Source organism: Drosophila hydei, unplaced genomic scaffold, assembly GCF_003285905.1.
Source record: "Drosophila hydei strain 15085-1641.00,03,60 unplaced genomic scaffold, DhydRS2 tig00000060-arrow-pilon, whole genome shotgun sequence".
Classification (NCBI taxonomy): Eukaryota; Metazoa; Arthropoda; class Insecta; order Diptera; family Drosophilidae; genus Drosophila; species Drosophila hydei.
Window position 1 is genome coordinate 7,745,764 of NW_022045656.1, and position 21,386 is coordinate 7,767,149.

The 21,386-nt window shown below is 38.7% G+C and overlaps 8 protein-coding genes across 9 annotated transcripts; 7 read left to right on the plus strand and 1 right to left on the minus strand.

Moving 5' to 3' along the window:
* The first annotated feature begins 10 nt into the window (after window positions 1-10).
* On the plus strand, window positions 11-569 carry LOC111595440 (gram-negative bacteria-binding protein 3). The gene has a single exon (XM_023309165.2). The coding sequence runs from the start codon at window positions 61-63 to the stop codon at window positions 433-435; it is 375 nt and encodes a 124-aa protein (XP_023164933.1). The 5' UTR covers window positions 11-60; the 3' UTR covers window positions 436-569.
* Window positions 570-7,946: 7,377 nt separating this feature from the next.
* Window positions 7,947-9,241, plus strand: LOC111595527 (actin cytoskeleton-regulatory complex protein PAN1). 2 transcript variants are annotated; one of them, XM_023309309.2, is made up of 5 exons: window positions 7,947-8,118; window positions 8,185-8,208; window positions 8,366-8,455; window positions 8,510-8,581; window positions 8,706-8,891. In XM_023309309.2, the coding sequence occupies exons 1-5, from the start codon at window positions 8,020-8,022 to the stop codon at window positions 8,772-8,774; spliced, it is 354 nt and encodes a 117-aa protein (XP_023165077.2). In that variant the 5' UTR covers window positions 7,947-8,019; the 3' UTR covers window positions 8,775-8,891. The 2 variants fall into 2 exon arrangements, with proteins under 2 accessions (XP_023165077.2, XP_023165076.2); XM_023309308.2 differs by lacking the exon at window positions 8,706-8,891 and adding an exon at window positions 9,012-9,241 and having other exon boundaries at window positions 7,948-8,118.
* Window positions 9,242-9,261: 20 nt separating this feature from the next.
* LOC111595430 lies at window positions 9,262-9,766 on the plus strand. The gene has a single exon (XM_023309153.2). The coding sequence runs from the start codon at window positions 9,350-9,352 to the stop codon at window positions 9,764-9,766; it is 417 nt and encodes a 138-aa protein (XP_023164921.2). The 5' UTR covers window positions 9,262-9,349.
* Window positions 9,767-10,556: 790 nt separating this feature from the next.
* On the minus strand, window positions 10,557-12,294 carry LOC111595496 (bleomycin hydrolase). The gene is made up of 2 exons (XM_023309266.2): window positions 11,709-12,294; window positions 10,557-11,648 (listed from the first exon to the last, which is right to left on the minus strand). Exons 1-2 carry the CDS (start codon window positions 12,252-12,254, stop codon window positions 10,740-10,742), a joined length of 1,455 nt encoding a protein of 484 aa, XP_023165034.2. The 5' UTR covers window positions 12,255-12,294; the 3' UTR covers window positions 10,557-10,739.
* An 810-nt stretch (window positions 12,295-13,104) lies between these two features.
* On the plus strand, window positions 13,105-14,021 carry LOC111595501 (uncharacterized transmembrane protein DDB_G0289901). Its single transcript, XM_023309273.2, has one exon. The coding sequence runs from the start codon at window positions 13,173-13,175 to the stop codon at window positions 14,019-14,021; it is 849 nt and encodes a 282-aa protein (XP_023165041.2). The 5' UTR covers window positions 13,105-13,172.
* Window positions 14,022-14,200: 179 nt separating this feature from the next.
* LOC115483810 (keratin, type I cytoskeletal 9-like) lies at window positions 14,201-14,533 on the plus strand. The gene has a single exon (XM_030226146.1). The coding sequence runs from the start codon at window positions 14,201-14,203 to the stop codon at window positions 14,531-14,533; it is 333 nt and encodes a 110-aa protein (XP_030082006.1).
* A 2,119-nt stretch (window positions 14,534-16,652) lies between these two features.
* On the plus strand, window positions 16,653-17,111 carry LOC111595557. Its single transcript, XM_023309349.2, has 2 exons — window positions 16,653-16,787; window positions 16,861-17,111. Exons 1-2 carry the CDS (start codon window positions 16,730-16,732, stop codon window positions 17,010-17,012), a joined length of 210 nt encoding a protein of 69 aa, XP_023165117.1. The 5' UTR covers window positions 16,653-16,729; the 3' UTR covers window positions 17,013-17,111.
* Window positions 17,112-19,004: 1,893 nt separating this feature from the next.
* Window positions 19,005-20,248, plus strand: LOC111595456. The gene is made up of 2 exons (XM_023309190.2): window positions 19,005-19,272; window positions 19,329-20,248. Exons 1-2 carry the CDS (start codon window positions 19,209-19,211, stop codon window positions 20,141-20,143), a joined length of 879 nt encoding a protein of 292 aa, XP_023164958.2. The 5' UTR covers window positions 19,005-19,208; the 3' UTR covers window positions 20,144-20,248.
* Window positions 20,249-21,386: the final 1,138 nt, after the last annotated feature.

A 21,386-nucleotide genomic window follows, 5' to 3' on the forward strand; every position in this document is an offset into this window, starting at 1 on the left:
AAGCCGACGAACTTCAGCATTTGCTCAGCACTTAGAAACTTGTTCTCGGAGGAATACGAAATGCGTTTACTTTTGAGCTGTGCTTTTATTCTGACAGCTGTGGTGCTTGGCGCCGCATACAATGTACCGGCGGCGCAGGTGCGTGTGTTCTATCCCAAAGGATTTGAGGTTTCCATACCGCATGAGGAGGGCATTTCGCTGTTTGCCTTTCACGGCAAGCTGAACGAGGAATTTGACGGATTGGAGGCGGGCTCATGGGCACGCGATATACCCAGTGCGAAAAACGGTCGCTGGACGTTCCGTGATCGTGAAACCGTATTGAATATTGGTGACACTTTGTACTACTGGACTTATGTCATCTACAATGGTTTGGGCTACCGCGAAGACGATGGCGCGTATGTGGTCACCCAGTATACTCCAAATCGGAGATATTAAGTGCGAAGTGTGAATACTCAATTCAAAATTTCAGCTTTGTCGAAATTATTTTTTTTTTTAGTTATAGAAACTATATACCTGCTATTTGTTCCTATACCTGTTAAGTACTATATATATAGGGCATAAAACAGAATGCTTGTTTGTTTGCTATATATAATAAAAAGCAAACATTCACTATCACGATTCGGAAAATTATTCAAATTGTTTTAATAAATTAAGAAACTGATAGCGTTTTCCACAGTCCCCATATGGAGAGTGCCATATATAATACAATTAAGTCAAATGCTATTTAAATATATAAAGCAAATCCTTTAATGAAAATCCATTTAGTTGATATATATACGTGGAATGGCACTGTTTGATTCATTTAATTATTTGTGTTAATAAAATTTGCAATGCATATTTATGCGCTTTTAAACGCTGTAATTAATCATGCATAAGTGCAATGCATTAATGGGCGCTTCTTTATGAAACGGTCGCACGTCTGATGCACACCCAGAGCACCAACCCAGCAAAACTTCAGCTCACCATCAGAGCGGGTGCCGAAAGCTGGCCATGGATTCACAAGGCAAATTGATGAAGTTTTAGCTGCGGCAACGCCACTACGTGACGTATGCGTATCCAGACAGAAGCGATGGCCCCGCCCCCTGCCCACACATTCATGCTCGTTCACAAGGTGATAAAGAGTCTATTGGTTGTGCATACGGATTGATCAGACTTCTGGTGATGAACACTAATGTTGAAGGCGTCGAGAAGCAGCGTTGCAGTCAGGTTGGGATTTTTTTATTGCAAGCTAATAAACTGCTTTTGAAATTGATTAAAAGTAATTTTGCTTGGCGAAATGGCTGACTAAATATTGAAAAAAAAACTTTATATATAATCTGAGTAAATCGCTAGGGCTACCATATTTTAAATAGATAATGCTGTCAAGCTACTCTAAGACGGACAACGTAAACTGAAGAACGTGATTTTGCGCTTAGTCTAAGTCTTGATCTAAAACAATAATGAATATATTTACAGAGAAAATTAAAGTATATAGGGTGACCATATTTGCAGTAAATAATGGTGTAAAGCTGGTGAAATTTGAAGACTGATTGTGATCTCCTCTAAGAATTGGTTCAACAATAGATGCAGCTAGGTTCACCGAATGTTGAATGAATAGCTGCTAAAAGTTTCTCTACAGATGGCCTTACGACTATTTCACTAAAGGCCACTGGGCCGTGGCAAAGCGGGTAGAAGCAACCACTAAAATAGAAAGTTAAGTACCGTTAACTGTAAGCAAGCATCGCGCAGTCGGTTGAACTCGATTGCAACATTTGGAGTTGTTCTTTTTCGTTTGTCCATCTCTTTGTGGCCCTTCGTTAAGTTAAGTTTCTATCCTTTTCGTTTTTCTTTGTCTGTAAGCAACAACAAAGCAAATGCAATTACAACGCAACGTGCACGAATTTTTTGCACTCACTGTGGCGCATTCGCCAGCCGAGCTAAATTGGTCTAGCAAATGCTTTTTGCACGGCTTCGACAGTCTACACAACTAGCTCTACTTTTATAATTTTTGCACTTCTGTGCGCTGCTGTAGTTGCTGCCACCGTTAAACGCTTCATTGCCGCCTGCCGCCTTTTTTTGCTTTGCACCAATTGCCAAAAGTGCAACAAATGTAGCTAGTCCAAGTAGCAAAAAAATCCAACTTTTTATGACAGCATTTGAAATACGCTTTCTAGCTGAGGGATATAAACAACTAGAATGTTGCGCTTAGCATGGCATAAAGCTTGAATCTGAAATTTGTAATTCAGATTTGAGGCATTATAGCCGAGGTTAAGATGCATTCCTATGGCTTGCCAAATTGTACACATGTCGTTCTGTTATTTCGAAGGTTTAAACTTGCTGAATCCGATTCTGAATAGATTGAACTCTATGGAATTTATATTTGTAAGTGGTGTATTAACAAAACAGATATAAATTTTAAAGTGAAATGAAGCTTATTTTTTAGAAATAATTTTTGAAAAATTAAAAATAATTTTTAATGGGAAGTTAAAGTACTTTCAGATACTTTAGCTGTCGTTTTGAAACAAAAACTTTAAATATGTTTGATGGATTCAATTTTTCTTGCTCTTTTAGACTAACTTCGAATAGAATGTCTAGAAAAGCAGATGATATAGAGCTAAGTTTTTCAAATTCTGATAAACATAAAAAATGTGTTTAAATTTATTATAAGTATTGAAATAGTTAGATTCTTGTTTGCAATTAGTTCGTTTCTTAATTTTATAATTTTATAAACAATAGAAAATGATAAATAATATAATAAATGCTGAAAAATAATTACAAAGACATTCAAACATAACAAACATAAATTAAGTTACCAGCATAGATCAATGGCCAGATTAGATAAGTTTCTGGGACGTAGTGAAATTTGACTATATCTCAAAATTTCCATAATTATTGAAAACCATGAATTTTCTCCAAACAGTACAAAACTTGTCTCGATAATACCATGAATTCTTGCAAACATTGTCATAAGAGACATATTTCAGTTCAAGATTCAAATAAATTTTTTATTTGTTTTCAAATAAATACATTTTCAAGCCGAATAAATTCTTTATGTTCATGATCTGCTCGTTCATATAAGACTTGAAACGAGTAATATATATTCTTTACTAAACTTTAACTTGATATTCTTAGGAAGCGACTTGCATCGTCCAGTTCGATTCAAAATTATTCCTGAAATATTCAAATATTTACAAATATTTACAAATATTAAGATTCTCTGCTGTCTTTTGGGGCAATTTGTTAGGTTCATAGACGAATGAAAAACAATTGGAATTCCATGCTAAAATCAGGCTCGTTCATTATATATACACAAGCCAAAGCTCTAGCGACATATTTAGGGTAGCAGGTGCTTGAAATTTGTGAATATTTTGGTAGAACCCTTTGGCTAGGGTATAGAAGGGCTGGTACTCACGTTCAGGCGCTTAATGCATGACACGTTTCGCTTTTGGGGCGTGCCCGTCTGCTGCCTGCATATACATATACATATACATATATACATATATATATATATATATATGTTTTTTCTCCAGTTTGTTGGAGCATAGCAAGTGTCATAAATATTCTTTGGCGTTGCTTTATTTCTTGCCACGCAGACGATGGAGACGAGCAGTTTATCAATAATGCAAAACATTCGAGCGCGGGGTGTTTACACCCGAGTCGGCACCGAGGGGAGGGGCAACTGTCAGTCGAGCGGCATAAGTTGCTTGGGCAACAGCTCCTTGGCTCCTTGATTCCCCTCAGGCTGTCGGGCCATCTTCGTTTCGCATTTCGCATTCGCATTCGCATTCGCATTCTGATTCTGATTCTGATTCTCATTCCTATTCCCCAACGATAGCAGCATCAGCATCAGCATCAGCATCAGGCGCCGTTGCATTTGGTGTGCATGTTTGTCGATTTGACTACGATTGCGGAAACGTATACAGTTCGTTGATCATTATCCGGTTCGTGAGGCTTTCTGGGCAATCCGTTTGCCAGACACGTGATGTTGGCCACCAGAGCCTTGACGCTATTGAACTTACTTATTACCGATGCTGGATTCTGAGTGGGGTATTTAGTGCATTGACAACTAAAACACATTTCAATTGCTGGACGCCAAGGCGTGAGAGCTTTGCGTATTCCCCGGCTTATGTTTAGGCCAACCGAAGTGCTGAAAATTATCCGCCTGGCTAACTGGCAGCCACTTTGCCAATTGGCAGCTCGGCCCGTAATGCCTATGGCGCGCATTTAATGGCACTCTATAGGCCGCTAATGGAGCGTGTTGTAATTGCATTTCCTATATATTTCTGCCACTCCATACATAAATTCCCGCTTCGGACTGGCATCGGCTGCATTTCAGTGGCACAAAAAGTGCATACAAATTGAGATTTGCTGAGAATTTGTGGCAAAGCTGTTGAAAATTTCCAACAAATTGTGGATTTGCCTCAAATGTTTCACTAAGTAGATAAGCATATGTATGTATATATATAAATATAGTGAATCATTGGGAATGCGTATGTGCATATAATGTCCATTTATGCATTTGTGTGCGACTAGTGATAATTATAGATATCTTTATCAAATATTCATATTTATATTGAAAGCTATTTAAGCAGTGGCATAATTGTCGTATTTAGAGTGAGGATAATTTTCCAGCTTTTCTCGAAACAGCGTTACAATCTCATTGTTTGATGTGCATTATGAGCTAGCGAAGTCTTTGCTTCACGTGTCTTCAAAATCGATAATGGTCAAAGTTATGAAGAGCGTGAAGCGTTAGTCGTGAATGTTATATTTAATATTTATTACATTTATTATAATTAAGCACTAATGTCACAAAATTTATTTTTTCATACAATCAATTTTATTGTGTTAAGAATATATATGTTTATTTTAGAATTGTTTAAACTTATGTTACTGCAAGAAAAACAACGCATTCATAATTTTCTTACACCTTCAATAAAAGCGTATATCAAAATAGTTTCTTAGCAATATTTTAAGTTAAAAAGGAAGCAATATAAATTACCCCAATAAATTACATAAAAAATTATATATATAGAGACACAAAGTTTGAGTAAAAACGTGCCTAAAAAATCATAGATTCTCCAAGCAAACATCAAAGCGCAAATCCTTGGTCAAATTTCATTATAATGAGCAAGGAGCTTATGTATATTATTATATATATTATTATTATGAATACCTTTTTTTTTATAAATTATAATAAAACAAGAAATAGTTTTTGCAGATTTTTGAAAATACAAAACATTTTCAGTCAACTATTTTCAAAATAATTGAAAGATTTGTATAGATTTTCTTGCAAATGATTCCCAAAGTGTTTCATGTGCCTTTGTTTTATTTGGTTGGGTTCTATGGAAGTCGAAGTAACACAATCTAATTGTATAGACACATGCATGGGTGTATGAAAATATCAGGCATTTTTCGTTGGCTTAAGTCAATAAACGTAATTGAAACGTGGCACATTTTCGAGGCGATGACAGGCGCTGGCAATCGCATAAGAAGCTGCTGCTGCTGCTCAAAATCAAATTAGAGCAAACGCGAGGCACTTGAAGGAAATGCGCACTGCAAGTCACAGGAAACAGGAAGGCGCGGAGGCAGTGCAAAATCAAATAAGAAAATCGGATTGAATTGAAGCTGAGGTAACGGTAAAACGGTAAACGCTGATTTATTGATTTTCAAGCAGCGTCTTTGACATTTTCCATCTGCTCTACATAAAAATTAAATAAGGCCAGGAGAGCGACCAAAAGTCTTGCCTTTGTGCCTTGCCTGTTGCAAATTTGCCAAAAAAAAAATAAAAATTTGTGCAACAGCTCCACATCCAACATGGAACAATGTCAATTCAGACACTTAGGCACGCCAAAAATTGTATTTACAAAACATTTACTTCAGTCCGTTGAGCGTCTTTTTTATTTTATGTTTCATTTAATTTTTATTTTTATTTTATGCTTTTTTGTCGTTTGCCGCTGCTGCTGCTACTGCTGCTGTTTGTTTGTTGTTTGCGTTTGGCGTTGAGTAGCGGAAATAGTAAAAGTTTTCTAATGAGAAAAGTTTACACACAGAGACAGAAAGGAAGCACGTAGGAGCGACAAAGACACAGAGAGCGAGAGTGAGCGTGAGAGAGAGAGAGAGAGAGAGATAGAAAGTAGAGCTCTTCTAAGATGTAGACAACGGGCAACCCGTACAGAGCGGCCCCGTTAGAGCCAGCGGAACCAGCGACGCTGTCCACATTGGCGACGAATTTAATCATCTGCCTTTACTGTTGCTCCTGCTCCTGCTGTTGTTGTTGTTGTTGCGCTGCTGCTGTGTGCGCGAATGTGCACATCAAAAACTAAACACGTCAAAGTAAGCAACGGAAATGAGAAAAAAGTGCGCTTATTTATTTTGTACTCTTTCCAACAATTTCGTTTTTGTCGCCTGCACCTCTATTTGACTTGGTTGACAACGAGAGAGTGGGAGTGAGATAGAGAGAGATAGAGAGACGAAGATGAAGACGAAGACGAGCACAAAGACAAAGACACAGGCGCCCAACGCCTTTCGGCACGTCAACATCAAAGCGTGTTATAATTTTCAAATTATGCAAAGCTCTGCTAAATGTGAACGTGAACTCATTCTAAGGTTTTTTAGAGCCGGATATAACGAGGGAATATCACAAAGGGAGCGCAAGGCTTACATCCAGCTGCTAAGTGCCAGGACAGCACTAAATGTGGCAACAACGACATATTAGATTTAACATAGCTTGCAATTTAGACAGATCGTATTTGAGATAAGTATAATGTAGCTTGTAATGCAGACGGATGGAGGGAATCCAAATGTCTAGAATTTCTATGTCTAGAATTATATTCTTGGCAAATTTGCTGCCTTAGACTCTATATTATTTATATAACAGTATTGGTAGTTTGTAGTATTCAAATATTTTTGATTGATGTGGATGAAATTAATAAAATTATTAATGCAAATATTTAATGGAAACAATATTTAATATAATTTGTATTTTATTCTGAAACTATTATATGTAAGCAGGAGTGCAAGCTGAATATCTTGTTATCTTTTTTTTCTTTTATTTATTTTATAATGCCTAAAAATTGGTGCAATGGGTTCCATTTTTATACCTGGAATCCATTGAAATTTAGGGTATATTATTTTCGGTTTCTAGCTGTGTTTTAATATGAATGATAAATTAGCCTGTCAACTATTCAGTTGAGACTTGAATGCTGATAAAGTTTTTACTTTTAGTTACATTTTAAATTGTCATATATTTTTGCCTTGACGGAAGCGTGTGAGGTCTGCATAACGTGTATGCACCTTTGGTGAGTTAAGGTATTAAATTTGGAGAGATCTTTATAAAACTTATCGTTCTTCATATCTACTTTAGCTGAAATTGGCCGGAATGATCGATAATTTGAAGCATGGCTTCTAAGAAGTGTAAGAAATGTATAGAGCTTTAACTTTACGTGGCGCATAGGGAGAGACAGAGAGAAAGGTAGCTAGAGAAGTATATCTCCATCGATTCGATTGTTGTTGTAAGCAGATATATTTATCCTTTTTAAAGTTTGTTGTGTTTACTCCTGCCGTGAAATACTAGATTCGCCTTGTTCATAGTTAATGAAATATTCATTTGCATATATATTGATCACATTGATACTCACCATAAATTGTTTTATTATTGTTCGTTGCACCTGAAATATGTTGATTGCGTAATTATGGCACATCTCACACATCAGACGCACACCCAAAACAGTTTTTCAAATGCCGCCCTTTTCGTGTTAGTGCCGATTGTATCTTGAGGATACATGTCGCGTTCTGCCAGTTGGCAGCTGCTAATAACTGCTATGATTTAATAAACAATTTAATTGTTTTTGGCCCTGTGCGATACGAATCGGCAATTATTTGCTAAGCTGACATTTTACAAGATTTCGGATAACGTTTAACGAGCCAATTGAAATGGCAGTCCCCATGGAGCTGGGCGTATATAAGAAGCTGCCCAGTCGAATGCAGGCCAGCAGCGAGAAGTCTCAATCTCTCCATTAACAGCAACGTGGCGAACAGAAAATGAAGCTATTTTGCGTTGTTTTGCTTGTTTACGTGGTGGCTTTGGCATTGTTCGGCGTGGACGGACGCGGCGACGGTGGCACCACCAAGGGCTTAGAGGTAAGCAACAGCTAAATACTAACTCCACTATTTAATATATATTTTCGAAAAAACTTTTTGATTCAGGAAGCGAAGCGACTGTTTGTGCGGGTAAGTCAGCTTCAAGATGTATAGCAGACAAAGTTGAAATTTCTCTGCCCCAAGACGCGTCGCCAATTAAGTCCTAATGAAGAGGAATTGCAGCGGCGACGCTTTGAGGGTTATAAGCATTTACTTATGATGTTTGGCCAATGCCTACTAATTCTAGGCACGGCGCCATGCCCCCCTCACTAAAATGGGACTTGCGAGCGGGTCTGGTCCTGTGAACAACGAGGAACAACCTCCATCTCAATTCAGAGTAAGCCATTACACAATACTATAAAGATCAATATGTATTTCTATATATATACAGGCGCGTCGTGATGTCGTAAACAACAATCCAACGAGCCATGAGAACAACGAAGAGCAACAACCACATTTCAGAGTAAGAAACATTTTTGCATAGCTGGAAAATTTGTACTCTTGTCCTTGTAGGCCCCATTGGCGTCATTCCATGTCTCGTTGCGTCTTTAGACAATACTCTATACTCTATTCTATCCCATTCACAGCACACCCGCCAATTACCTGCCCCAGGTATACCCTCTCCTCCCCCCGGCATGCCAGCGCCACCCATATAAACCGAAATATTCTATTCGAAATGTAGCAGGGCTTAAGTGCATGTTAAGGGAACTAAACGCGAATTATAAGTACGACCAATAAAACTTGTTTAAAGCATTCCAAAAACGCAATTACGGAAACCTGTTGCCTCATTTCAGTTGACCCAATTCCTTAGCCGCTTCTTTGAAGTTTCGTTTGATAGTTTTATTAATTTTTCATTGAAACAAATATATTTTTATATTATTTTTACTACATAGCCACGTCGCCAGATGCCGCCGCCACCTGAGGGCATGCCACCACCGCCTGAGGGTATGCCGCCACCACCCGAGGGCATGCCACCACCACCAGCTTAAGGATAAGACATAGTTAAATATTATTTACATACACACATCATATAGTAAGGCGCTTGCTTAGGGTAAGGGAACCACCTCATAAACGGGAACTATGCGTATAATAAAATTTATTCCAAGCATTCCAAAAAAAAAAACATTTACCAAATTCTTCCACTCATAAACCGTTTGACATTTCCCAGTAGTAATTAGCGCTAATCCTTGCCAGCAGCTGCGCAGGCATAAGCCAGGTAGTTCCTGGCCAAATGTTACCCGTTGCCATCGTGTATTTAACTGGCTGTCGCCTGCTTAGTTCAGTTAGTTATAGATCGTACTGTCTAAAGATGAAGATCGTTGCGTTTTTGTTGCTGAGCAGCCTTACTGTTGCCTTGGTGCTGGCCTTTCCTGATAGCCACAATGCAGTTGATGATTTGCCAGCTGCTGACGTGTCTCCTGATCCAAGTGCCAACACCGGAGAGGCAACAGCCGCCACGTCATCAACAACTGATCAGCTACGCCAGCCACGTCATCTTCTGAAGAGCCTATTCAAACCCCAGCCACAGGTGATAGTGCAACCAATTCTGGTACAGCCGCAGAGCCAACAGCGCTATCCCAATATGAATGTCTATAACGGCGGAGGTCGAGGCTATAACTACGGCTATGGCGGCACTGGATACTGGTAGAAAATTAAGAATTTGTCGAAAATTTAATAAACGAATATTCTGCTTTAAAGCAAAGCATTTTTCTTAATTCTTGTTTCTTCCGCCTTTTATGCAAAGTTAAGTTTCCTTCGACGCAAATCCCTTAAGTCCAAAACAGTCGTTGACTTGACGGCAACAGTCGCTGCCGCTGTTGCCCACACCTCAATGGCCTTTCTAATGCCTAATTAGGCATGCTCGGCACGTAAGTCTAATTCCCGAAATCTTAGCGAAGGTCGCGCCTCGTCAGTTGCACGGCAAGATTTTCCAATAATTTCAGTACTCGACAGCATCTGAAGAGAGAGTGAAGAATTTATGAACTAGTTCGGTTCATGAGCTGTTTTCACGCTAATTTTAAGTATTTGTTTTGTCTTTGATTTATATTTTTAAAACAATTCTAACAATAAAGTTGATGTAAAATATATTAAATATGAAATAAGAAATTTATAATAAATAATATAATAATAAATAAATATAAAATGATTTATTCATAAACAAAAAAATATATATTTTTATTATATACAATTAAAATATTAATTTTTATTTAAATAATAAAATTTTACTACATTTTCAATAAACTAAAAAAAAATAATTATTCTATATATATGTTTTAAAAATTATTTTCGGAGCTTAAGAAATATTTCAAAAACATTTAAATGAAATAAAAATACAAAAATAATTTGTAGTTGTACAATTTAGCTTAGTAATTGAATATATATTTGAAATAAGACATTCCTAATTATTGTAATATAATTATCTTAAATTTTATGTTTATTTTATTGTTAATCTTCGAGTATTAAATATAGTTTCCTGCTAAATTTCATTTCAAGCCATAATTTATGTTTGAGCTAAAATCGAAAGAGTTCGTCAAATGACATGTTGTCACTTTAAATTGATGAGCTGTTGAACTAGTAGATAGCCAGCCCTGAACAGGTTCTATCTGGGGACTCATCATTCATCAACTGAGCAGCGCGCCCATGGGGTCCCAAATGGGCAGTTCCTCGCTGGGTTGGGTACGGAGCGCGTTCATCACGGCTGGCGGCACAAAGCGTGCGTCGACGACTATCTCAAAGGCATACTCCCGCAGCCAGTCGACGTGCAGGACGGTAGCTTTGCCGATGGCCATTTTGCGCTTGGCTGCATCAGCTTTGGCTGCATCTCCTTTGGCTGCGTTAACGGTATCGACATATTCCGTTATACTGTCTCTGGATTCCGTCTTCTTGGTGGCATCGTTTTCTGATGTCCTGCGCATTGTGCCAAATTGCAGCGGCTGGCGCAGTGCATCCAGCGAGACCTCGGTCACCAATAGCGCTGTATTGCGACGCGTGGCCTTATAAAGCATTCGGTCGGCCTTGTCTAGATCTGTGCCCACTGGCATGCCAAAGACCTGCTCAAAGTTGTGCGCTTTCAGGCTGAGCACACCCACCTTGTTCTTGCATATTAGCTGGACATCGCAGGCCAGCCACACAGGCGAGCCAGCGGCCAGAGAGTTTGTCATCACCTCAAGCAGCACATCCATCGGCTGATTATTGTAGCTTTGCTCGAGTCCGCTCATCATATTGGAGCTGTGGGCAACGCAATAGTTGCGCTCATAGCTGGAACTCGGCCGGGGATCATGGCCGAGACTCACCTGGGCATCGAGCGCAAAGTAGGGCGCTATCATGCGCTCGTAGAAACTGAGTGGCGTCAATTGCACATCCTGGTTCTCGTCCTTCAAGTGAAAGGTGAAGCTCGTGGGCGGCGTGCCCAAGCAAATGCTGATTATTTTGTAAAGCTCTTCAACCATGGGTTCAACCATTAGGGCCAGCTTATGGGGATTCCCAGTTAAGATGAATTGCGCATGCAGCTGGCTGCTAAACTCGTGCAGCTGTAAAAGATTATGAATTAGTCTGAAGCCAACGATGCATGCAGGCTGAGGGACACATACTTTACTCCTGAGCATCCGATTAAGATGTAATGTGCGAGTTGAGGACCAGCTGGCCAGATAGGAATCCTTGGGCATTACGCCGTATTTCTTGACTAGATTAACAAACATCTGCCAGTTGCCGCCATCGGGCACGGTGTGCTTCATCAGGTACCTAAAGGTGCGTCCATCAACTGGCTCGTGCCGCGCCAGACACTTGATCACAGTATTGAGGAAATAATTACAGCGTTCGAGCTTGTGCCAATAAAATAAATACGGGGCTGAGAGTTCGTAATCCTTACGCAAGCTTTGACGCAGCAGGTCGAGCCCAGTACAGATCCAAATTGGACCGCCGACAGTGGATTTCTTCAGCTTGGTCACCGCATAGTGCTCCTTGCCAGCCACCGCCAATCCCTGCAGATTCGCTCGCTGACTGGCAATGATGGGATCACCAAGGGTGCACACATTTAGCGCCAGGCGATTCAATGGCAGGTTAAAGAACTCGGAGCGCCATGTCGACAGCTGAGAGCTATTTAATACAAAACCAGCAGCATTTGGTGAAATGCTCATTTCATGAATTTGAGACTATTTTTTGATATATAAAAAAAATATAAATAGATTTCTATTTAAGGCAGCGAAACAGTGTGACCAGCCACAGAGCAATAATAAAGTCTTTGAATGGAATCAGGGCTACGAAAACCTAATAGTGGAAGGCAAAAGCTCAGTAAGGAATACCCTGTTAAATATTTTATATAGTCCAAGCGATCTTTCAATATCTAAAACTTTGAGTTTTCTATCTATTAATGCTCTGATATTTTCTATATTAATTTAAGTTAAAAATTAAATAGTTAATCTTAAGATCTTAATTAACAAAATTTCTCAAGTAAAAATCACTCAAAATAATATTTATCATAAATATATTGCAATATAATTTGATGATGGTTCGGGGCACAGAGTGAGACTCAATTGGGGGCGTATAGACTGTGGCTTAGTGAGATATCAAAATAAAATGATCATTAAAGCTTAACAAATACACAGTAAACAACAAATCTCAGTTGAAGTTTCAGTTAGCACTTGCTTAGCAAAATATTGGTTTTGGCAAATAACTAATGAGAGAGAGAGAGGGAGATACAGAGGGGAGAGAGAGAGATCGAGATAGATTCAAGGTAAATCAATTTAAATTTTTGTACATCCGTTCAAGATTATTTGGTTTTAATGATAATAGATCTGTAGATTTATAAATCTTATAGATCAATCATCTTCTACTCATAGACTAATCTATTGACTCCCACTGATTCAGCTTGCAGTTGAACGCAGCCAAGGCCCAGTTGGACTTATGTCGTTTTATTTGTTTGCAACCATTGATAGATTAGTTGTTTGTAGTTTGTTTACTTTATTTACTTCTCATTGTTATGCAAAAACGAAAAAATCAATTTTTTCGGCTCGTATCGAACTTTGTCGTTCAGTTCACATTTGTATAGCAGCGAGATGAGACATTCAGTGATGCTGCAGCCGCTGCTGCTGCTGTTGATGATGCTGCTGACAGCTACGCAGCAACAAATTTTATATGGAAATAGTTATGGAGGCCCTTACATTAATAGCAACGGCGGCATCAATACCGGAGGACCATTTAGACAAGGTACAAATGGATTCATAGGATCTGGATATGGTGGAAGATCATATACTATATCTGGTAGACAATATGGCGGGCCTCCTGGGCCTTATTTAATAAGCGGAAGCAACAGTGGAGGACCGTTTAGAGTTAATGTTGGTCAGGCAGGTGTCATATCTGGAAATCAAAATGGTGGACCTTTTGGCAATGCTCAGAATGCGCCTGGGAATGGATTGGTTAACGGCGGCAGGGGTGGAGGACCATTTGGACATAATCATGGGGGTGTCATATCAGGAAATCCAAGCGGTGGGCCCTTGGGAAATGGAAATGGTGGCAGTAGTGGAGGACCATTTGGATCAGGAAAATCCGAATTGATAACTGGTAGCAACAGTGGAGGACCATTTAAGGTTGATGTTCCTCAGGAAGGCATCATATCTGGAAATCAAAATGGTGGACCTTTTGGAAATTCTCAGAACGCGGCTGGGAAGGGATTGGTTAATGGTGGAATCAATGTAGGACCCTTCGGACAAGAAAAATCTGAACTAATAACTGGTAGCAACAGTGGAGGGCCTTTCAAATTAAATGTTGATCAGCAAAGTACTATAGCAGGAGGTAAGGATGGAGGATCTTTAGGAAATGGTCTGATAAATGGCGGAAGCAATGGAGGACCCTTCGGACAAGAAAAATCTGAACTAATAACTGGTAGCAACAGTGGAGGGCCATAGCAGGAGGATCTTTTGGAAATAGTCTGATAAACGGCGGAAGCAATGGAGGACCATTTTCCCAAGGCAGAGCTGAATTAATAAGTGGCAGTAACAGTGGAGGTCCCTTTAAAGTAAATGTTGAGCACGAAGGTATTATATCTGGAAGTCCAAACGGGGGACCTTTAGCAAATGCTGGAAATATGGCTGCAGATGGATTGATTAGCGGTGGCGGTAATGGAGGTCCCTTTGGATTAGGTCGATTAAAAAGGAGCAGCAGTGAGAGTATTACATCAGGAAGCCAAAGCGGAGGTCCTTTTGCAGATCCGCCAACAATTGGCCTGGTTACAGGTGGCGGCAGTGGAGGACCTTTTGGTAGAACAGAATCCGGTCTAATAAGAGGTGGCAGCAGTGGAGGGCCGTTTAATGGCGATCAACAGGGTGTCATATCTGAAGGGCAAAGCCGAGGCCCGTTCGGAAATCAGGTAACCAATGGATTAATAAATAGTAGCGGCAGCAGAGGACCTTTTGTATAACCTGCAGAAATTAATAAAATAAATGTATAATCCATAGTTTTGATTGAAATTCCAAGTGTTATTGAACTTTGAACTGACAGCTGTTCTGTTCTTTCAATAGATACAGATAAAGCTAACAATTGTTGAAATTGATTTGCTGATTTATGCGTCTGTTGTCTCCGCAAAGAGCTGCAAGTTGAAAAATGCAGTCAAAGTCATGCAATATGCAATAGTCGCTCCCCATTCCGATTTCGACCAAACCTGAACTCGGAAACTAGCATTTTTGTGCTTGTGCAGCCAGGCGTTGATGGAGACATTGGCCAGGGGCAGCGAGAGCGAGCGAGACAGTGCTCGGTGCATGGCCTCGCTCACTCGGGTTGTTATCTGTGAAGCACATTTCTACATAGCAATGCTTTGTGGCAATTGTTGCTGTTGTTGCTATATTTAGCCGCCCAGACGCAATATATATAAAGTTTAATTGATTGGAAAATCAAATTGATTCGATTCGAACAACAAAAGCAGCAATGTGAACGCCCCAGGCTCGACTGGACCGCAACGCACCCGACCAGAGACCAGAAACCCAGCAGGTTAGCCAGAACCTGTCGAACAGTTAGTCGCAGCTTATATATATTTGCCACTGAATGCAACTGCGTCCTTTTAATGGTCTATGCATTATTGTTTGGCCTTTGATCATTGTTTACCGACTGCTCTGGACTTGTGCTAGTTTTTGTATAATAAGTCACTTGGTGGCAAAGGCAATTGGGAACAGAGGTTTGCATCTAAGCCAAGTGGACTCCGAACTCAGTTAGTTCATTACTTACTTCATGAACAACTGTTTGAGACATTATAGAACATAAAACTGAATTGTTATTTATGAGTTACATATGTTAATCTGTGTATTATTAACGTATGTATTTAACTTTTCCTGCTGGAAAAGCTAGGGAAAGTGAAAGCATTTCTCTGGCCTCAGGTTCAAATTAATATGAAATAATTTTCAAATAAATAAAATGGGCGTTTCACTAGGGCTTTTTATTATTAAATAGAGGTTTTAAATATAAAAAAAAATATTTTATTTAATAAAAATAAATATATATAAAAATGACTTAAAATTATTAATACAAAAATGAAAAAAATTAAAATTAAATTTTAATAATGCAAATTTTTTCTATATTTAATTTAAAGCTCTAATCATCTTAAATTTACAACTGCTGCAAAATAAAATTTGTTCTCTGTTTGTATCTGACTCCCACACGTTATTGAAAAAGCACTTTATAGTGTTAGCTCATTTGAGCCACGTTCTTTCTCTCATTCTCTATTGCTCATGTTTTATTCTCACATTTGAGCAGTCAACACAGCTCAGCTATGGCAGCTATCATCAACAACATCGCAAAACCTGTTTAATTTTTATTGTTCAACTTGCTCCGCAGTCGAGTAAAAAAAAAGTAAAACCGAATTGACGCATAGCATAGCGTAAACTGCAGTTGGGTGGGGCAGCTGTAGTGGGCTGCAGGGCAGGTGGCCAGACAAAAGCTCACAACCTGCTCACCTGCTCAAGTGGGGCTAATGTGACTGCTCAATGAATGCCAACAGCCGATATGTTTAATGGCCAGCAATACAAAAACTTTTACCTTCCACCCAAAGCTATTCAATTGAAAATAATTAGCAGACACATAGCAAAACTTCTTAATTGCCTTAGCATGTGAGCTGAGAGAGGCAGAGAGAGGAGATAGCGAAGAGAGTGAGAGCAGACGGGAGCGTTGCTTCATGTGAACTTAGCAGCCATATGAAATATGTGGGCAGATATGCTCGACTAGAACAAAGGTAATAAAAAAAAAATTAAAAATTAAATAAAAAAAATAAAAGTAGAAATAAATAAATTAAAAAATTAAAATACAAATAAAATAAAAATAAAATATAATAAAATAGAATAAATAAATATTATTTCAATTGTTCTGCATTATATATATTCAAAATTGTTATACCCACAATTTTGAGTTGAGGTACAGGGTATTTATAAAGTAAACAAATAAGATCATGATAATCAGTAAAAGCAGACAGCGACAATCGCATTATGCATATAGATTGATTGTCTGACCAAAGACTTTGTATTATGTTTACTCTTCTGACTGCAACACATTGTACCCCTCTCTGAAAACACATTTATATAAAGGCGTGGTGTTATTTAAAGCTCATTCATTTGAACTTCTTGCCTTGACCATGGAGCATATTCATCAATTTATTTTCGTGCTTTTGCTGCTCGTTGCACTGCTCAGCGGTAAGTGTTCCTATGTATAGTTTATATACATAAAAGTGTATATATATTAATTTATATATGTATATATATTTAGCTGTCAATGGACTGCCTTTTGGACTTAATTGGGGCCCATCTTCGAACCAGGGACCCAGCGGCGGTCCAGCCTGGAATGGGGGCCATGATCAGTCAACCGATTCTACATACAATGCTCAACATTCAAATGGTGCTGGCAAATGGCGCTATTAATTGATCATACGACTGACTTTTATAACTTAGCATATGAAAAATAGTACATTTTGTAGTTGCTTAATTTATGAGCTGTATTAAAAATTGATTTCGATTTCACGATTTTCGTTTAACTGTTTATTATTAAATGATTGCTTATCGTTTATCAATATTAAATATACCGTTCAGTACTTTAAGAATAATCAATATATGTGCTTAGATTTTATAATTAAATTTTACTTCCTATAAAATCATCTAATCTTTATGCAAATCAATTCAAAAATTGTTTTGAAGCTTTTTTAATTTTCACTTTAAGAAAGCTCTAGTTGGGAGTGCCCGATGGAAAGATACCCTGAACTCAGACCGATCTCTCATTTTAAATATACGACATAGCGCATAGACAGTAAGTGTGCTCTAGTCGGAAGTGCCCGGCTAGAAAATACCCGAAACCCTGCGCATTTATTATACACACACACACACACACACACACTTAGGCCAGTGCATTGCATACTGCGCACTTTATGCAGCGGTTGCATTCGGCTGCTGTATGGACTTTACTAAGCGAAATTAATTGTCGAATAAATTTTGTTCTCGATGCACATTCTTAATGAAATTGACAGCTTCTACTTTTATATTAAATTTTTTTCAAATTGAATGTCCACAACCTTAAAAGTATTTATATTTGTCATAAGAATTTTGAAATCTTATATAAGCTAAGTCTTAAAAGCCAAATTTTAACTATTATTAAAAATATAGAAATGAGTTGAGTTATTACATTACAAACATGACAGGAACATATTTTAAAAAGTCGGACAGACTTTATGGTCTGCCTCAGATTGTTACATAGAATTTAATAAACCTGATTTCCCATTTTCAATGGGTATTGCATGTGAATTATAGATGTGCCTTTTGAATTTCAGTTTTAGATTCAATTCACACATATTTGATATTCTATATATAGAATATGGTATATATATATCATGAACTTTGAACGAGTATGGGTTTCTCTGTGTTGAACTTTTCTCTTCTATTGCTTGAAATATAGTTTGATATATATTAAAATTTATATTTATGTAAAAGAAATTTTCAAGAGCTTAAAGAAGCTCTGTGAGTTGAATGCTGTTAGTTAATGATCAATGTGAAGGCCATTTGAAGTACGACACTTAAAGAATACTGATAATTCAAGCTTAAGTAAAATATTTATTGTGTTCGATTAAAGTAAATACATGAACATATATGCACATACGTAACATACATACTTATGTATACAAATACGCGCTCTTTGTCTCACAAGCTGATAAGCAATCAGAATTCTTATGTGTATTCCCCATCTGAGCGATAAACTTGCGACCTAACTACGTACGAGTAAGCCAAAAGAAACAAGTATTCTCTGAGGTGCGAATGCAAATGTTTGCCATGAAGGGGATTTCCCAAGTGCTATTTGCGCTACTTCTGACAGGTACATACATACGTGTCTGTATGTACTAGCAGTTAAGACGAATTGTACATTTAAAAGTACATATTATAAACTTCTCTTGTCTAAAGTCTTAATCATAATATGTAACATATAACAGACTTAGAAATACCCTGTAGCTATAAGTACTTGAGAGTGTGTAGAAAAGATTATATAAAGGTCATTTGAAGTAAGTCTCTTCTGCACAGAAATATCTCTAAAGATAGCTCAGCAGTAGATAAAGGGCAACTTTTAGCCGGTCATTCCATAGGACGGCGTAACTATTGATATTTTTTCATTATGCTGTTTGGGCTCCATGAAATTGACACAATTCATTTGAATTTAAATTGTTTATAATTTTGTTATTTTATTTTTAATTTTTTGTCGCTCTTTCAATTATTTGCCAATTTATGTATATACGCCATAAGTTTTTGCGGTAGTTTAAATGATGTTCTCTGTGGCGTTGTTTATTGTTCAGTTACTCACTCAAAGTTTTGGTCGTAAGTGAGGCGTGAGCTGAACTTGGGAGACAGTTTCGAGACGATCTCAGTGCGCTCGACAACCGCAAATCGTGTAGAAGCGCAACGCCGCGTCATAATCGTCTCTGGCTTTTTCCCCAGAGGTTGCATACCGTCGACCTCTGTGCGATATCTACCCATACGTTCAATACTATACTGAATAAACGGCGATTTATACTCGATCGATCGCTCGTATAAATAGCGAGCGTAGAGCCCTGCATTGATATAGTCAACCCGTTGCACAAAATGGACAAGACTCGCGTTCTCATGATGATCGGGCTAATTGCACTTGCCGTTTGCTTGGCCAGCGGTAAATACTCTAAAAGCTAATTTATCTAGACTTCAGACTGATAGTCCTATTTGCAGCACAACCAGCAAATACTGATAGGCCTAAGACATATGTGGATCATAGCAATGGCGTGGAGACGTCTATACCCGGCACAACGGTGCCACAGGAGGAGCGCCCAGCGCAGCCAGCGCAACCTGTGCCCAGTGTGGTGTACAATCGGGGTGGCAATGTTGTGCTGCAAAACGAAGCTGGCAGCATCTTTACGCGGCCGGACGGACGCAAGGTCCTGGTCGGAGCTAACGGTCAGACGATTGTAACTAGAGCTGGTGACAGTGATGAGGATACGTCGATCGATGATGATGACGACATCCTAACAGAATTTAGCGGCAATAATGTTATTATCAATGGTCGTCATTTAGGTGGAGGTGGCCAGAGTTTCATCTCAAGCAATGGTGGAGCACTTTTCATGAATCAGGTTGGTGAGGGCGGCTACCAGACCTATAACAACTACCAGATTCGCATTGTCGACGGCGGACTACAGCTGACAGTTGCCGGCAAGGTCTATAACTTCCCCGCCAAGGATGCTAGCGTCAAGTCCCAGGAGCAGGTCGACATCAATGGCCAACAGGCGACAGTGCAGTACGAGAATGGCAACATAGTTGTGGAGCTAGCCGATGGCACAGTGCTGGCCAAGGCCGATGGCGGGCTCTTCAGCGGCAATCGTCATTCGTATGACAACCGAAAGCAGATCCAGGAGGATGCGGCACGCCAGGCTCTCAAGGTACAAGAAGACTTGGCCCAAATGCAAAGGAACTTACAGGCGGAGCTCAGCGAACAAATGAAGCAGCTACAGGAAAGTCTGCAGCACAGCCTGGGCAATATACATTTCTAGTATATCAAAGGCAATGCGGGAGCTTGAACTATATATATATCGAGTATATATGCTTATAGATACAAGTTGCCTTAATAAATACACATAAGTAAATGCGCACTCAAATTTTGTTCGAAAATACTTCTACTGATGACCTAATCACAATTTGAGCTTGCAATTAAACGTATTTCCTGTCAACTGGTAGATAGAAGAAGAATTCAATAATGTATACTCAGGTCTCTATTCATTTATGTTCATTGTTTGAGCACGATTGTTCTGAGAATTATGCAAATTAAGTCGACTAGAGATAAGCGTAAAGCTTTTCTCCGAGTCGGCCTTTGATAAATGGGATTTCGTGCCAATTCTTACTATTGTTTTGATAGATAGTAATATATAAACTCAAACTTTAAGTCTATTACAATGTTTGTAGATTATTTACAGAACATATGAGCAAGAAGACTGCAAAGAAATGGAAATTTCTTTACTCTTTGGCACATGTTTTGAATCAATTTCTAATTTTCATCAACTAAAATATTTTTCATTAAAGTCTGCATTAACTATTCCTTTAGTTGCAAGTCTATTAAATGTTTCTAGAGTTGGCTAGGCTTTCATTCTTGTCTAACTTATTGCATAACTTATCCAAGTATAACAATAGACACTTCAGCAAAAGGTCAAGCAGTTCGGCATCGGCTTCCCCTTTCGCACTTCAACCATGACATTTGGAATACTATGACAAAGTAATACACATTATGCACAATTTTTCTGCTGAGTCTGAAAAATGCGAACCATGTGTCCCGCTGTGCGTTCTATATTTTGCACTCTTACTAATTTCAAAGTGCCATACATCAGTTGGGCTGGGGGCCACCCGCAGCTACGCAAATTCCACAAGTGACAAGCGCCACTGCCATTGCCACCTGTAGACGTAGCTGTGGGTCTAACCCCTTGACTCTTGCCTGTCAGGACGATGTGTGTGTGTGTGTGTGTGACAAATGTGCGTCAAGTTAGTCGCAACTTATTTTACAATGGGGCGTCTCCACTCGCAACTTTGAACTTAACTGGAGAAAAATATTTAACTTGCCGGAATTTTTTATAATTAATTTGCCATACTTCAGACTTTTTTCATTGGCTGCTCTTTGAGCTTATGGCTTCCTGCTCTAGAGTTGTCTCGAACTGAAATGGGGGATATTTGAGTACTCTGTAGTTGTAGCTTTGTTTGTAGAAAACAAGCAAAAATGCTAAAAATATTTAAATATTTCTAGACGAG